Source organism: Maniola jurtina, chromosome 10 (assembly GCF_905333055.1).
Source record: "Maniola jurtina chromosome 10, ilManJurt1.1, whole genome shotgun sequence".
NCBI classification, from domain to species: domain Eukaryota; kingdom Metazoa; phylum Arthropoda; class Insecta; order Lepidoptera; family Nymphalidae; genus Maniola; species Maniola jurtina.
Window position 1 is genome coordinate 13,300,424 of NC_060038.1, and position 17,581 is coordinate 13,318,004.

Genomic DNA, 17,581 nt, shown 5'->3' on the forward strand with positions numbered 1-17,581 from the left:
GATGACTATTAGTCGAATCTGTGACTTTTTATCAAACGTCAAAACGTTCGCTTAGTAAGGGAGCTTGTATGAAATACACAGATGTGACATCATAAGTATTTGACATAATTTGGCGTACTTTTTTAGATAAATCGATAATTTAAAATGGTTAGCAAAAAACTAACAGCGGACGTGGATTCTAAAAATTTTGGAGGACCCTCTATTTAGTAATTCCTAAGAAACTAATCCTCTCATCCTAATTGCAATTCCAGCAGCTGGAATTAGCGGTCTATGATGTAACATACAAGATACAAGATTTTTATTTGCAGAAACATTTTTTGTTTACAGTTAGGTGTTATTAAATACATTGTAGAAATGTTTCACCTTACATAATCAGGCATGCAAAATTTGTACAAGGTCATTCATATTTAAATCTCCCTTCCCCCCCCCCCCCCCCCCCCCCCGACAACGCCCCGAGCACGTCCTTAACGACTCCGAAAATCAAATAATGACCGACAATGCACCCTACAAAGCCCCAGACCGGGACGCTATACGATAAAATCACGTAGAATAGTTGGTATTGATCTCTGGGATATCTCTTGATAATATGATATGGGGATATGGGGAATCTCTTGTTTGACAATTGGGCAGTGATCTCACCTTCCCTGAAGCCATCTCGGTGGTGACGCAGCCCAGCGACCAGATATCCGCAGCTCTGCCGTGGCCTGAAGACTTCATGAACACTTCCGGCGCCATGTACGCTGCAACAGGGTAAAAGTTTTTTAGGTTAAACTTCTTTAGGTTCATTTGAGATCACACTAATTATAAAGGCGAAAGTTTGTGTGTTTGTTACTCCTTCACGCAAAAACCACTGGATGGATTTGGCCGAAATTCGGAATAGAGATAGATAATATCCTGGATTAGCACAGACAACTTTTTATCCCGGAAAATCAGAGTTCCTACGGGATTTCGAAAACCTAAATCCACGCGGGCGAAGTCGCGGGCGTCAGCTAGTATTAAATATTGGGAAAGCATGTTGTTCTTACCCTGTGTACCAACGTAGCCTTGCAGTTCACCCGGCGCTGTGGTGTTAGCACGAATTTTGACTGCACAGCCAAAGTCACCAAGCTTCAGACAGTGACCTTCGTTGGTTAGGAAAATGTTGCCACCTACAAACACACGGGACACAATCAAATCAAAATCATTTATTCAAAATAGGTACTATTGTACACCTTTTGTTTGTCCGATTTGTTAGATTTGAAAGATGATAATAGTGGGGATAATTAATTAGGTACGTAAACTTAAAACATAAAGCTACGAGAGTTCCAAACGCGCCCAAGTCTCAAGTCGCTCAAGTCAATAAATACAATTATTTAAATGAGATTACGTAAATTTCAGAGCCTCAATAGCTCAACCGGTAAAGGAGTGGACTGAAAACCGAAAGGTCGACGGTTCAAACCCCGCCCGTTGCACTATTGTCGTACCTACTCCTAGCACAAGCCTGAAGCTTAGTTGGAGAGGAAAGGGGAACATTAGTCATTTAACCTGGCTAATATTCTTTAAAAAAAAATTACTTAGATAGCTAGGCGGGTGTAGGCTACTAGAAAAACAAACAGTTCCCACGCGATTCTTCACAAACTTAAACTCAGTTGATGAAGTCATCTCACCTAGTATTTATATAATTTTGTGGAGACAACTGGTTATTAACCGAAATATAAATTGTATTATCATTTTATTCATGGACATTTTCATCTTGCAATAGTTCAGTAGAAAAAATGACTTACTTTTAATATCTCTATGCGCGATGGATCGGGAGTGCAGTTCGGACACTGCACTGAGCAGTTGCTTCGTGTATCTTCTGGTGGTGTGTTCCGTCAGAGCGCCAGAGGTCGCCACTAGCGCTTCTAGCGAGCCTTCCACACATAACTCCATGAATAGCAGCATTTCTTCCTGTTTAGAGAACAAAAGAGCTTAAACAAATCATTAAAAGTTATTAAGTACATCCTGTATTTTTATTCTTTGTCATTCTTTTTGTTAACTTCATTACGAGTAAAGGTGAACACACACTTATCCAAGCCGAACGCGTCGAAAGAGTCGAACGAAACGAATTTTAGAATTCTCTATATGAAATCTACTTCCGATTCGGGCGATTGGACGCGGGGAAGTGTGCATTTCGTATACAGGATTCTAAAATTCGTTTAGTTCGGCTCGTTCGGCTCGGATAAGTGTGCGTTCACCTTAAAGGACAAACCCACCTAAATAGCTCGTAATTTCATTTTTTTTTAAATACATTTATTTATTTAAAATTATTTTTATACTCACCCTATGCAATTCACAGCCGTAATACCGGACCAAATGCGGATGTAAGACCCCTTCCAACACGCGCAGCTCATTGGCCGCCCTCTGCAACGCTCTTCGATCTCCTGCGCCGATATTTAGCTCCTTCATTGCGAGCAATTGTCCACTCTCCGTGTTCACTACTGTGTAGACCTAGAAATAACGATCATTCAATCAGAAGAATAAAAAAAACAGATCCATGTTTTTTAATACTATAGATGGGAAAGTTTTTCTGTCTGTCTGTCTGCTAGCTTTTCGGGGCTCATCCGTTCAACCGATTTTAACGAACGGTACAAACAGCTTGCATCCCGGGGAAGGACATAGGCTACTTTTCATCCCGGAAAATGAAATGGTTCCCGCGGGATTATCAGAACCTAAATCCACTCGGGCATCATCCAGGTTACATAATATAAATAATAAATATAGTTAAAAAGTTTACTATATTTAATTATTGGATAATGCTAGCGACTTCATTCCATGTAGACCTAGCTACTAAAGTTTAAAAATCCAGCTATTTAAAAAAAAAAAAACTGAAAAATTTGTTTCGGGATATAAGAGTTCACGGGTGAGCACCATCTAGTAACAAAATAAACGTATTTAAAAATCATACTGACCTTTCCAAAAGTCCCGGCGCCGATCTTCAGACCTCGTTGCCATTTGAAGGTCAACTGCCTGAGCTTTGGCTCATAACTCTTCACTGTGGACTCTAGAACTTTCCCTACTGATTTCGCCTGCTGCAGCTTTTCGTCTCTGGCCTCGTCCAGTCTTTGTATTGCTTCTATCACACGTTTGCTGTGTTCTGTGGAGGTAGAATTAAATCATTTTTTTTTTAATTAAGCTTTTTGAATTCTCCGTTTCCCTGTGAGAACGTGTTATGTGTATATTTGTTTGTGTGTGTGTGTATATTTGTTTGCGTGTGTGTGTGTGTGTGTGTGTGTGTGTGTGTGTGTGTGTGCGTGCGTGCGTGCGTGCGTGCGTGCGTGCGTGCGTGCGTGCGTGCGTGCGTGCGTGCGTGCGTGCGTGCGTGTGTGCGTGCGTGTGTGGGTGTGTGCGAGTGTGCGTGCGTTTGTTTACTGAGTGTTCTACCGCCGATATCTGTACGTTTAAAAATGTCGATAGTACATTATATACTCACGCGTATCTTCAAGTCTATGTAAGCTGAGAGGTCCGTCATGTTCACTCGGTGGAGTTGGAGGGTAGCCGCTTTCTTTGCTGTTCGTGCTGCTAGTGCTGTGCGGACTCTGTATAGATAAAAATAATAGAAGAATTTAATATTATACTGCAGTGTTATTTATTCTGCGATGGTACGGAATTCTGCGTGTGCGAGTCCGACAAACTTCTTTTTTTTTTCTCTTTCGTCTGGCTTTACAAAGATTAGCCAATGTCATGTTTGTAGTTATTTGTAACGAGTTAGTCAAACTATACAAGTATGGACCCCGTCTGTGCCGGCGCTCGCCGACATACGCACGGCACCCCCTTAGAGCGCTTTCCAGTCAGTTTTAACAAAAAAAAAAAAAAATACTTCAAAAAGGCAGAGCACGCCCACCAGCTAACACGAACACAGACGAAGTCCTCCGACAAACTTAAATAGTAAAACGTACATGTATCCTGGGCCTCCGATGCGGCGCGGTGGGCGTTATCGTGGTGGGAGTAGGAGTGCGGGAACCGATCACGTGCGATATACACCCGTCCATTAGCTGCTTCAGATCCTGAATTAGATTGTTTGAATTATCATCAATAAATAAATAAAATAAATATGTGTGTACTATAATGTATGTATTATGATGCCCGCGACTTCATCCGCCTAGATTTAGATTTTTTTAAATCCCGTGGGAACTCTTTGATTTGCTGGGATAAAAAGTTGCCTATGCCAATTTACGGGACGTAAGCTACCTCTGTACCACCAAATTCTATATAAATCAGTTAAGAATGTGGGAACGGGATAAAAAGTAGCCTATGTTCGTAACCCGGGTAGTAAGCTAACTCTACGCCAAATTTTCATCAAAATCGATTAAACTTATGTATTATGTATCACTTAACATCAGGTGATCTGCCTGCTCGTTTGCTCACTATTTTTTTTTTAATTAAACAATATGAAACTTACCTCAAACTCTTCATCGCTCAGATGTTTGGTGTTGCACGGATCACAGGCCAACATTAAAAACTCTAATCCTTGGCTTGCCCATCTGGTATAGAAAAAATCTTTATTGTAACTCGTGCGCCTACGATTTCACATATTTCCAGTGCGCTCTGTAGTAGTGTCTCTTACTTTACCGACTTAAATAGAGTTTAAGGGTAATTTAGAAAAGCGAAATTAATCAAGACTAAAGGATATTGCAATTTTCTTTTAAATAAGACGCTGGGGATGTCTGGTAGAAGTGAAGCTTTAACACATGTTTCAGTAAAAGTAACGTTTAGCAAAAGTGTTCTTGCCTTGTCTTATTGTCCAATCTGCCGGGCGATTCAGAACACTCGATTCGGTAAGTTATCGTTTGATAAGATGTATTTTTAACCCCCGACCCAAAAAGAGGGGTGTTAAGTTTGACGTGTGTATCTGTGTATCTGTCTGTGGCATCGTAGCTCCTAAACTAATGAACCGTTTTTAATTTAGTTTCTTTTGTTTGAAAGGTGGGTTGATCGAGAGTGTTCTTAGGTATAATCCAAGAAAATCAGTTCAGCCGTTTAAAAGTTATCAGCTCTTTTCTAGTTACCTTCACTTGTCGGGGGTGTTATAAATTCTTAATTTAACACTTGTTTATTCATTCAAGTGTTCTGAATCGCCCTGCCGGTCCAGTTCAGCAGTCTATTAAAATGAGAAATCGCTATTTCGTATTTCTCGGAGAAGTTAGTGCTACCAGTGACATTTTTCTCATTTTCCGTCAAATCTGTCAAAAAGATTCACTTCATTTATGTCTTACCTAGGCCTCAAGCCTCGACCTCGGTCGCAACGCTCGACAACGAAGCTCATCCAGCACCGCGCGAACTCGATAACCGCTCGCGCTACTCTTTTGGCCCATTCCGCTTCTTGCTGCGTAGACTCATCCATTTCTGCTCGCTTCGCTTGGGCTGATTTAGACCCCGAGAGAAGCGCTTCGATGTCACTCAGGGACTGTAGAAAATATTATCAGTTATTTATATCAATGTATCAGTTGACAGAATCCCTAATAAGAGTTTTTGGATTGAATCTCTTAAATCAAGAAAAGTCTTTGAAAGGAATGGTAAGTTCTGAAGTTACCAACTAAATGGCTGCGCCACAAAATTTGGCTTTTATGACATCGCAAAAAAGTCGTTTGGTATTATGATCTAAATTCCAAACACAAAAACTGCATTACGCAAGTTCGACAGTTTTTAACCCCCAACCCAAAATGAGGGGTGTTATAAGTTTGACACGTATATCTGTCTGTGGCATCGCAGCTCCTAAACGAATGAACCGATTTTAATTTAGTTTTTTTTTTTTTTGTTTGAAAGGTGGCTCGATCGAGAGTGTTCTTAGCTATAATCCAAGAAAATCGGTTCAGCCGTTTGAAAGTTATCAGCTCTTTTCTAGTTTTCTTATAGAGATTTTTGTGTCGGGGGTTTTTAATTGATACGTCAACTTATTAAATTGTAGTTTTGAGTTTCGGCCCTTAAAATCAACTTTTCGGTCAGTTAAGACGCATTTCTAAATCAAGAGCAAATTAAGGCAATTTATTTTTTGTCTTTTAGATGCTGTCTCTTTCCGCGAAACCTTATCAAACTACGAATATCAATGTTAAAATGCATTTTTAAATTTTTATTTTTTATCTGCTATCATTCTTTAGCGGAATCTGTAGCAAACAACTTGCAAATAATAAAAAATCTTTACCGGACTAACAAACGTATCCATCACACTAGCTTCTCCTTCTTCTCCAATACTCTCAGATCTTAACAGGCGCATCTTCCTCGGCGAACCGCCCACATTTCGCGAAGAAAACGCCCTACATTGCGGAGAATCGTTGACAAATCTGTGCAGTTCCTTGTGAATCTGTAACAACGGGCTATATTTTGCGAATTTCAAGAGTACCAGGTGTCTTGCTAAACAAAGTTTAAAACCTTTCAAAAGATATAAACTTATATTTAACAAGATATTTTATAACGAAAATGTTGCACCCATTGACCATTTCAACAGACCAAAGTGATAAAATGTAATTTTACGAACTCTGCTATCAATCTTTTTTTCTTACATCAATTTTATTTATGTGGCATTTTCAAAACGAAACGATTGCGACACACAACATGGAGAATTCTAAGCGAAACTATTTCCTCCAAAGTAGACGACATACAAAGCCTAATTCAGAAAAAAACACATTTTCTCCCAAATTGAGGACATACGAAACAAAACACCAACACCACAATACAAAGCAAACATTTGTCCCAACAAAGCACCAGCCAAACATTTGAGCCAAGATAAAGCATTTGGCCGAATATCGTCCTACCATCGGGTTGGCAGTGGAGGAGGTCTCGGGTACGAGCATGGTCTCGGGCCTCTTTCTCCTCAGTTGAGGGGTGTGAGGGCGGGAGGGCTGGAGGGAAGAGGGGCGCATGCGTCGCACTTCCCTCTCGCGCAGCGTGAGCGGCGCCTGCGCGAATTTGTACAGCTCTGTGTGCAGCTGCGAACATACGTGCGTGCGGGCGTGCGGTTAGTACGCATGCGTGCGGTGGCTGTGACGTTTACGCACATGCAAAAGTATACACGTGATTATATTGTAGCTACGCTGACGGTTATTAATGTTGAATAATAATAAATATAAATAGATAGATAAGTATCGCCCCATACGTTTCTGGGGCAGAAAGCATACAGTCAGACCTTCTTTTAAAACGAAATACTCGAAAAATTTATGCCTTTAGGTAGTTAAAGGAAAATAAAATCCAAACAAGAAAATAAATTCGAAGAGTGTATAATATACTCTTAGGTATGACATGTGATCTGTGGCCTAATTGACGTTTTCCTTTCTTTCTTGTACAAAATTGTAGCATTATTTTTATCAGCAATATTTTTTATCAAAACCTTCCTCCACCAATTCGAGAATCCATTTTCTCAATAATTGGTGGTTTCTCTTTAATCTAAAATGTTCCATTGTAACAAAAACTGAAAATATTACAAAAAAAACTTAGAGCTGGCCTTATCTCATTGCCGTACAAATCATGCCCACGTTGAATGATGCCAAGAATACTGGCTGCATTTCCGCATTGGACAGCCAGGCTGATCCTTTGCGCAAAAAATGAGCCAGCTCTTCTGTTACCAGATGAGGCTATTAACCGCGGTGAAATGTCTCGTAAATATTAACACTAAGGTTGAAATCTATAGAGCGCACTTTGACTTTGCTTAGACTTAAGTTTCAGTTAAAACGAGACAGATTTATGACAGCGGTATAACGCTGTCTCGTTTTAACAGTGTCTTAAGTCTGAGAAAATTCAAAGTGCGCTCTATAGATATCAGCCTAAAACTTAATATTAACTCAAGTATTAAACGTTTAGTGTCTTACCTCGAACCCTAATTTGTAGACTTGCAACAAAAGCTCTCTGACTCGAGCTATCATGCTGTCGCGAATGTCCTTTGGTAGTTCGTGAGATGACAAGTGTTCCTGCTGGCTTCGTTCTAAGATATACGCCGTGTGGCGCACCAGGCAGTCCCGAATCGCTATTAGACTATTCTGTAGAGACAATGTTGAAAGTTAGTATTAAGTTACACGGAAAGAGCGTACACAGATAGATAGAATTGGTGAAAAACACAAACAGAAACATAATACTTTTCAAAAGCTCAAATGGTTACTTGTGGAGTGCCTCAAGGAAGTGTGTGTTGGGCCACTTTTCTTTCTTATAGATAAGAAAGAATAGTGGGCCCAAACAGAGTTCCTTGAGGCACTCCACAAGAAAAGAAGATATATATAAAAGTCAAGGAGTCTTAGTCATAGGGTCCCGTTACTCCTCATTTCAGATTTGATCACGTAGAGAAACTGTTAGCATCCATCGCCCGCTGAAGGACCTTGAGCTTTCTTATGAGGCCCATAGTTAGCGACATGTCTCGGATCCAATGGTTATACTCACAAATATCCTTCCACAATGAACTCTGTGCCTCTGTCCGAGGCGCGAGGCAAGCGCGCGCGCCCACTGCGCCGCTTGCAGAGCTGCCTCGCGCTCGCTCGCGTACACGCACTGTGCCTCGCGGCATATCGTGTACACCAAATATCTGCAGACAACAAACCGGCCAAGCATGAGTTGGACTTGTATACGATGAGCCCAAAGCCGGGGCAGATCGCTAGTTACAGATAAATCCATTGGTTAGTTAAAAAAATCAATGGTTTCAAGTGAGATAAATCTATCGATTTTAGTATCAAATGAAAGGTGTCAATGTGATGATTCCGAAAATATCATATATATGTAAGTACGAACCGTTGTGTTGTGTTATATTTAAGTGGAGTAGTCAGGTTTTAGTTTAAAACTTTTTTTTCACCAACAGTAGTAGCACGCGACAGATCGAGATGGCAATCAGGGTGGAGACGCCCCGCACAGCCCATGCACTAACCCGGAGCGTGATATCGCGAGCGCTGTGCGGGTGTGCAAGGCGTCCCTCCGCCTGTTACCCCCTGTCGCGTACTATAGAGATGTTGAAATTTACTATCTTGGCAGCATTTGTTTAAAAACTATCTGTTTTTTTTTTTATTAAAGAAAGAATGTTAATTGTTTAACCTCTGATCGTCCGGATCCGAGTGCTCGCTTTTCTCTAGCTCCATGACTTGTTTGAACTTGTCCTCGAATCTCTTCAACACTCTGTTAAGTTGATTGCAGGCCATATCACTGCGGAAAAATACAATCTAATTTTTATCCAATTTTTTTTTTTATTCACTATAGGTAAGCGCTTGACCACAATCACACCTGATGGAAAGTGATGATGTGGTCTAAGATGGGTCGCGTTTACCTAGAAGGTGCCTATTCACTCTTGTTTTAAAGATACCCGGATTGTAATTGGTAGGAAACACTGATCGCGGAAGAGTATTCCAAACCTTAGCCATGCGTATGAGGAATGAAGACGCAAAACGTTTCGTGCGTGTAGATGGAATGTCGATTGATACAAAGAAGTCAGTTGGCGCGGTGTGAAGTGTCAAATTAAAAAGCTATGGGTCTACCCGATAATCAAAACTTGAAAGTCAAAAAAAATCTAGGAGCTGCAGGATCCAGGCGGCACAAGACATGTGGCATATGGAAGACCCTACAAGAGACCTATGTCAAGCAGTTGACGTCTATCAGTTGATGATGATGTGAGCAGAACCTAAAAACTTTCAGCTTTTATGAAGAATTTGAAAATTTCTTAGTCCTCACAGGTCTAGGAAATTATCTTTGTCTGAAAGGTTATTCCTAGGGAATTGCGTTTTCCTATCTATCTATGCGTTTTAATATCTTCCGAAAGATATGCAAAGGTTGCCTGGTGAAGATTACTCTGAGCAATAAGGCCACCTTTGCATACAATTGTTTTAAGTTCTTAGTTTCTTTGTTTTGTCTTGATTGTTTCATGTTTTGTGTGGAATAACGTTTTCTATGTATCTATCTGAAGACTTACGCAAAAGCGGGCGGTGCTAGTACGGCTGCTTGCGGCGCTCTCGCGGCCAATCGCGCGGTGAATGCCCACTCGGCTGCCAACGCCGCGCGACTTTGCGCCTCAGTCTCCGACATCGTCCGGAGGTAAGATAGATATTGCTGGAAAGAAAACCCAATAGTGTCAAATAGGTTCTAACCAGCCACAAGATTTTCATAAGCTTTTAAAATTGCAAACTATTAAGGTTAACTTTTTAATGGAAGTATAAAGTATACTTTCGGTATTGCAAAAAAGAAAAGTCTTCGATTCACCACGTATATTTCTATTTGGAAAAAAAGAAAGGGAAAACGATTATTTCTTAAACTGTGCCACACATCTCATCTCATTTTATGTATTTATAGGTTATCAAGGCGCTTGCCGGCCTTGAGCATTAAAACCAACATGTCTCAAGCAGAAGAAGCGCCGGAATAAACAGGCGGGTTAGCATTATGCTATATGTCTTGATACACAAGAGCATACAGCGCTGATTTAGACTTACTTGCAATGCAGTTTCAACGGTAGCGTCAAAAGTATAGAGTATATCGAGTAAATCTCTACGGGTCTGTGGCAAGGCGCGTGACCCTCGTAATGCGGCCTCTACATTGCGTGCGAACGAAGCGCGCATCTCTGCCGCTATATCCAACCCCTCTTTTAGCTCGTGTATTAACTGTAAATAAATTATTACATTATACATTCGGTTGTAAGATCAAGTACGTACGGACGTACACCGACACACACGCACATATCCACACCCTCACGTACGCACATCTGCACACGCACCACTAACGTACACATGAACGCACACACGCCTGCTCTCACACATGCACACGAGCACGAATGCCTACCCGTACGTACGCATGCACTGACGCCCGCAGAAATACATGTACACGTGCATGCGTGCGTGTGTACGTGCATGGACTGTGATCAACCATTCCATGCCTTTAGCACACAGACGCATCCTTCACAGCGAAACGATTAATGCCTTTAGGTCTATAGCAAAAAGGCAGACCTATCGCGTACGAATGCAGCCTTAGTGACAAAAATGGACACATTTGGTCTACATTTACTTCAACCAAATCGGCATTAATATGAAGAGAAATAACAGTACCTGTTTGATAGTGAGGCAGGAGGGATGTTCGGGTCGGCCCTCCATCCTCAGAGAGAGGTAGTCGTGCACAGCTTCCATACAAATGCTGGTCAGCAGCAGGAAGTGCGATCGATACGAAGGGAGCTGCATCGACAACGTCTCTTCACACCAGCAACCATATCTGAGACATTAAATTGAAAAACTCCTTTTATTAAAGTTAGTTTTAATCACTAACTGGTTAAAATAACACGCATTTAACTGGCTAAAATAAAATGCAAGTATTTTTCAGATCTTTCACTCTTCACTCTTCTCAAGATCACTTTCGCATTTATAATATGGGAAGTGATACCCATATTTAGAAGCAGTTGCAGTATGATACCACCTCTTACAGAGGCGGTCTTACCCATTGCGAGGCTCCGGGCAGCAGGTCTTGCGAGGCCCTAGTTTGTCCTTAGTGAAAAGTATGTGATGCGAAAGTAGGTCTGGTTGTTTAGTTTAGGTATTTTTCATGTTTAAAGAGAAATGCTAAAGTTATACAAATAAATAGAGTTTTAAAATATTTTACATTGAAAGATTTCAAGAGAAGAAATTAACAAATACAGAGATAATAAATTTTAAAATTGATATAAGCGGCTTTTCCTAAGACTAAAATCTTTAATTAAAGCACAATAATCTAACGAATGATAAGACCAAAGGGTAAAGATCCACGTAGATTTCCTTATACCTGCTTTCTTTTGATAGCTCGTTTCCTTTTTGAACTACCTGACTCAATTTTTCTACCGGCATCACGATCACGCGAACTCATTTCGTAAATCTTACTTTGAAAATTAAAACATATTTTAATTTTTTTTAAATGATGTGACCACAAATTCGCGGTTTTCAGATTTATTCCTGTACTTGTGCTAGCACCTGTCAAATTTCATGATTCAATGTCAAAGGGAAATAGCAAGGTTTCTTGACAGACACGACGGACAGATAGACAGACAACGAAGTGATCCTATATTGGAACATAATATATGTAATCTCATTACATCAAGAAAAACTTAAGACAAAAATAATGTTCTATTTTTGTAGGATGTTTTTCTGTCATTCGATATTCGATATTCGATGTTTCGTTCCACATGATTGTCGTAAAAAGTATGTCTTCTTGTAAACATTAAATTATAATTATTAATATAATAAAGATTGAGTTTGTGGGCGGAACAAGATTTTATTATTACCATTTGGTTATGGCTCCCTTGCATGCAAAACTGGAAGCCCTGAAACTCAATCTAAAGTGAAAAGTTCAGTAGTATCGGGTCAAATTTTTTGTTCGTATGATGATGGAAGAAAGACATCAGTCTGATTCTGGTTTGTGCGGCCACATCGAGAAGTTGAAAGGCACAGAAAACTTTGCCAATTGGAAATTTAAGGTAAAGAACTATCTTGAATTGAAAGGCTGGTGGTGGATCGTAGCAAATGAAGGTCAAACGAGTAAACAAAAAGAAAACCTGGTAGAAGTGGACACAAAAGTAAAAGCAACGCTTTGCCTTTTACTTGAACCCGATTGCTTCACGCATGTGTATAGAGCAAGGACTGCAAAAGAGGTCTGGGATTGTTTATGCACAGCTTACGAAGACAAGGGGTGGGGAAGACGAATTACGTTACAACGAAAACTCTGGCAATGTAAACTTGAAAACTTCGAGTCTATGGAGAAGTACATCTCCGAAATAATGTTTTTGTGTAATCAGTTGCATGACATCGATGCTCCAATTGATGATGACTGGATAGTGTCTATTATGCTGAGCGGGTTGAGTGAAGTATATAATCCCCTTATAATGGCTGTAGACAACAGTGGACAAAAACTGAGCCTTGAACAAATTAAAACCAAATTGATACAAGAGGCGAATAGACAACGAGATGAGTCAAGTAGGATTACATCGTCGAATGTTTTGATGGCAAATAAATCGAATATGATTTCCCAAAAATCGAAATCAAATAGTTATTCGAAGGTAAATAAGTCGAAAGTCTTTAAATGCTTTAGGTGTCATGAACCAGGTCACAAAGCATCAGAATGCAAAGAAAAGAAGCAGATTAGAACAGTAAATAATTTTGCGTCGATTTGCATGAATACTGTAGACAAGAAGCCAGTTAAAACGAAGAGTTGGTATATTGACAGTGGATGTTCGCACCATATGACCCACGATGTACATAATTTATCCAAATATCAAAATCAGGCGGATAAGAAAATAAGAGTGGCAAATGGGGAAGAATTGTCGATCCAAGGTAAAGGGAGTGCTAATGTGAAGATCAATGCAAATACAGAACTTGTATTGGATAATGTTTTGCACGTTCCTGAATTGTCCATGAATTTAATTTCTGTGAACAAGCTAGCTGAAAAAGATTACGTTGTGAATTTTAACAAAAAAGGTTGTATCATAACGAAAGAGGATAAAGAAATTGTCAAATGTCAGGATGTTGGTGGAATTTTCTTTTTCGAATTAAAAGAAAATCATAACATGTCATTGAACGTGACATTGTCAAGTCAAACTTTATCAAATCTTTGGTATAGAAGGTTAGCACATTTGAGTAAAAAATATATGGATAATTTGAAAAATCTTGTGAATGGAATGGATTTTAAACAAAATGATTTGATTGAACCATGTATACCATGCATTGAAGGGAAGACGTGTAGGAGTCCTTTTAAGAACAAAGGTACTAGAGCACGGGATATCTTGGAAATAGTGCATAGCGATATTTGCGGTCCAATGGAAGAGCCATCGTTTAGTGGTTCAAGATACATGTTACTGTTTATCGATGACTTTACTCGGAAAACACATGTATATTTTCTGCAAAATAAAAGTCAAACTTTCGAGAAATTTCGTGAGTATAAGGCGGAAGTAGAGAAAGAGATGAACAAATCAATTAAATGTTTAAGATCTGACAATGGGTCGGAGTACTGTAATCGATTGTTTAATAAATTTTTTAGCTCTGAAGGTATTAAGCATCAGACGACGGTCCCGTACACACCTGAACAAAATGGTGTTGCTGAGAGGGCAAATAGATCGATTATAGAAAAAGCAAGAGCATTGTTATGTGAAGCTAATTTAAATAAGAAGTATTGGGCAGAAGCTGTAAATACTGTTGTATATTTAAAAAATAGAAGCCCTACTAAGGCCGTAAAAGATGGTGTTCCGGAGGAATTATGGACAGGGAAGAAAGTTAATCTAAGTCATCTTAAGGTGTTTGGCTGTTTAGCATATGGATTGAAACCGAAACAAAAGAGACTGAAATTGGATAGCAAAACAGTACCAATGATTTTTGTTGGATATCCTAATAACACTAAGGGTTATCGGTTGATGGATCCAAAGACAAGTACCGTTCATGTATATAGAGATGTTAAATTTTTAGAAAATACTTTTCCTGGTGTTAATGACATAGAAACGAAGAACACAGTTGTTCCTATACATCTGGATGACGGACAAAAAGAGTCTGTGCCAAATGACAATCTTAAAGAGATTGAAAATAAGGACGTAAACAAAATAAGGAATAAAGTTGAAACTATTGTTGAGACAGTTGATAATAACAATGAAACTGAAAACAATGTAGAAATGGTTAATAATCAAGACGAGACCAAAAACGTTGTGGAAAGGGTTGAACCACGTTATAATCTTAGATCACGTAAGCAACCAGATGTAAATAATTGCATATGTAATGCCATTGCAGATATTAACGGCGATCCTTTAACCATTGAGGAGGCTTTAGCGAGACCAGATGGGGATTTATGGCAAAAAGCTATAGATGAAGAGATTCGGTCACTAAAGGAAAACGAAACATGGAAGTTAGTTCAATTACCAAAGGACAAAAAGCCGATTCATTGCAAGTGGGTTTTTAGGATTAAAAAAGATAGCGATGGAAATATTGTAAAATATAAGGCTAGGCTAGTAGCGAAAGGCTTTACACAGGTACGTGGTGTAGATTATAACGAAACATATTCACCTGTAGTTCGAAGCTCCACTTTGCGGCTATTGTTCTCACTAGCTGCTGAATACGATTGGTTTATTGATCAATGGGATGTAAATACTGCGTTTTTGTATGGTAAGTTAAAGGAAGATATTTACATGCTACAGCCAAAAGGTGCAGTTGTCAAAGGTCAAGAAACCATGGTATGTAAATTGCAAAGGTCCTTGTATGGCCTAAAGCAAGCTTCGAATGCGTGGTTTAACGAATTAGATAGGACAATGTTAGATTTAGGTTTTGTACAGTCGAAAATAGAGCCATGTATGTATAACAAAAGCTCGGGTAACAATAAGAGAATTATTGTTGTAATATATGTAGATGATATATTTGTTTTCGGAAATAGTAAAGAGGAGAAACATAATTTAAAAATAGGTCTTCTCGATAGATTTAAATTAAAAGATTTAGGTCCGGCTAGGCATGTTTTAGGAATGCGACTGAGAAGGGAAAATGGTGCAATATTTCTCGATCAGGAACAGTACATTCTGAATGTTTTGGATGAATTTGGGTTATCAGATTGTAAGCCTGCATCAACTCCGATGGAGGTTGGGCTTAAGTTAGAACAGGCGTCAGAATCAGATACGAGTCATTTGCCGTACCAAAACTTGATAGGGTGTCTAAATTATTTAGCAGTTAATACAAGACCTGATATTGCACATGCTTTGAGTGTTTTGTCGCAATTCAATTCTGCTCATAATGAATTACACTATAAAGCTGCCCAAAGAGTACTGCGTTACTTGAAAGGAACGTCTAAACTATGTTTAAAGTTTGTAAAATCTGATAAAGTTATTTTACGTGGTTATGTAGATGCAGACTGGGGCGGTGCATATGACAGGAAGTCATTCACTGGTTTAATTTTTAAACTAGGTCTTAATTTAATAACATGGGAAAGTAGAAAACAGCAATGTGTTTCGTTGTCTTCTACAGAATCAGAGTATGTAGGTCTATGTCAAGCGTCTAAGGAGGCGGTATACCTACGTAATTTGCTAGGTGAGTTTCTCTTAGTAAATGATGATTGTTTAATTAGTCCAGTTGTGGTGTATAATGACATTCAATCTTGTCATAAAATAGCAAACAATAAGATGAATCACAACAGAACTAAGCATATTGATATTAAGTATCATTATATAAGAGAGGCTATAGCAAATAATTTAGTTAAAATTGAATATATGCCAACTGAAAAAATGGTGGCAGATATTTTAACAAAATGTTTACATGGTCCTAAAATGAAACATTTTTTATCAAAGTTATGTCTGAAGATATTTGATTAAGGGGGCATAGGGCATAATATTGTAATTGGAATATTATGAGCTTGCCGTAGAACTGGTTTATAGTTTAATTTATTTTGTAATCAAATATTTTCGACAGTTTTATTTCTTTTATCTGATTGACAGAAAATTGTAAAGGCGTGTTTATATTACAATGTAATAGATTGAGGGCGCGATGTAAGGGCGTGTTTATATTACACTGTAAAAAGTTAAGGGCATACTATGTCAGTTGCGATGTAATGGATTAAGGGCGCGTATTGGAACATAATATATGTAATCTCATTACATCAAGAAAAACTTAAGACAAAAATAATGTTCTATTTTTGTAGGATGTTTTTCTGTCATTCGATATTCGATATTCGATGTTTCGTTCCACATGATTGTCGTAAAAAGTATGTCTTCTTGTAAACATTAAATTATAATTATTAATATAATAAAGATTGAGTTTGTGGGCGGAACAAGATTTTATTATTACCATTTTCCTATAAGGGTTCCGTTTTCCCTTTTGAGGTACGGAACCCTAAAAATTAGGGATTCTTCGAGATACGGGATCAAACTTTTTATCGATTTTACTCCATAACTCCGTCAAATTTAAACCGATTTTCACATTTCTATTTTTACAAAGGTGTACTGTGAGGTTGGTACTTGGTACCATGTAAGTTTGGTGAAGATCTGATGAACAGTTTCGGTAACAGAGGCTGGAACTCCTCAACGGATATCAGCAAAACGATCGCGATCAGTATAATAAGCTTAGTAGAAAGTAGACTCTTAGTCATAACTATTTGACCCGCCCCGGCTTCGCACGGGGAGCCTACCTGTTCCATAATATAACACAAGTATACCACATTCATACCCATATTTTGTCTATGGAATAGATAGGCTCCCAGTGCGAAGCCGGGGCCGGTCAAATAGGATTCAGTAAAATTGAAAGATCTGGTGCCGAGCGCAATTTTTTTGTTTAATACAGATAAATAAGAGAAATATAAACGAGCTCAGCCGTAACAAAATTTTATGTTTCAAAGCACCTCATTCTACTTTTCTCAAGGTTTTTTATCCCGGAAAAACAAAGAGTTCCCAGGGGGATTTTCAAAAACTTAAATCCATGTGGTTTAAGTTCGGGTATCAACTTATACAATACAAGCGCGAGCGAAGCGAGCGCGAAATTTTTGATATATTTACGAAAAAAACCATATTAATATTAGCCAAAGTCCTTTTCAGGGCCCATTTTCTTAGCTAAAATTTGGTATTATTCAGAGATAGCTTGCGCACAGATGCTTTATCCCGAAAAATCAGAGTTCCCACGGCGTTTTTAAAACCCGAATC

The 17,581-nt window shown here is 38.9% G+C and overlaps 1 protein-coding gene and 1 long non-coding RNA gene across 5 annotated transcripts in view; one reads left to right on the forward strand and one right to left on the reverse strand.

The window, feature by feature from the left end:
- Positions 1 to 17,581, reverse strand: part of LOC123869230 (mitogen-activated protein kinase kinase kinase 4) — a 39,113-nt gene that overhangs the window by 2,012 nt on the left and 19,520 nt on the right. For 3 of the 4 annotated variants that reach the window (XM_045912053.1, XM_045912052.1, XM_045912051.1), the window contains exons 14-30: positions 11,016 to 11,175; positions 10,407 to 10,574; positions 9,893 to 10,029; positions 9,025 to 9,132; positions 8,383 to 8,524; positions 7,821 to 7,988; positions 6,771 to 6,944; positions 6,161 to 6,319; positions 5,235 to 5,425; positions 4,421 to 4,502; positions 3,918 to 4,025; positions 3,452 to 3,557; positions 2,931 to 3,115; positions 2,302 to 2,469; positions 1,764 to 1,929; positions 1,026 to 1,148; positions 640 to 740 (exon numbers count right to left, since the gene is read on the reverse strand). In XM_045912053.1, coding sequence (XP_045768009.1) covers positions 640 to 740; positions 1,026 to 1,148; positions 1,764 to 1,929; positions 2,302 to 2,469; positions 2,931 to 3,115; positions 3,452 to 3,557; positions 3,918 to 4,025; positions 4,421 to 4,502; positions 5,235 to 5,425; positions 6,161 to 6,319; positions 6,771 to 6,944; positions 7,821 to 7,988; positions 8,383 to 8,524; positions 9,025 to 9,132; positions 9,893 to 10,029; positions 10,407 to 10,574; positions 11,016 to 11,175 — 2,446 coding nt within the window. The remainder of the gene's footprint in view (positions 1 to 639; positions 741 to 1,025; positions 1,149 to 1,763; positions 1,930 to 2,301; positions 2,470 to 2,930; positions 3,116 to 3,451; positions 3,558 to 3,917; positions 4,026 to 4,420; positions 4,503 to 5,234; positions 5,426 to 6,160; positions 6,320 to 6,770; positions 6,945 to 7,820; positions 7,989 to 8,382; positions 8,525 to 9,024; positions 9,133 to 9,892; positions 10,030 to 10,406; positions 10,575 to 11,015; positions 11,176 to 17,581) is intronic. The other variant, XM_045912054.1, reaches the window with a different exon arrangement.
- LOC123869258 lies at positions 18 to 12,080 on the forward strand. Its single transcript, XR_006796849.1, has 3 exons — positions 18 to 114; positions 6,807 to 6,810; positions 12,069 to 12,080. It is a non-coding gene; the product is annotated as an uncharacterized LOC123869258 (long non-coding RNA).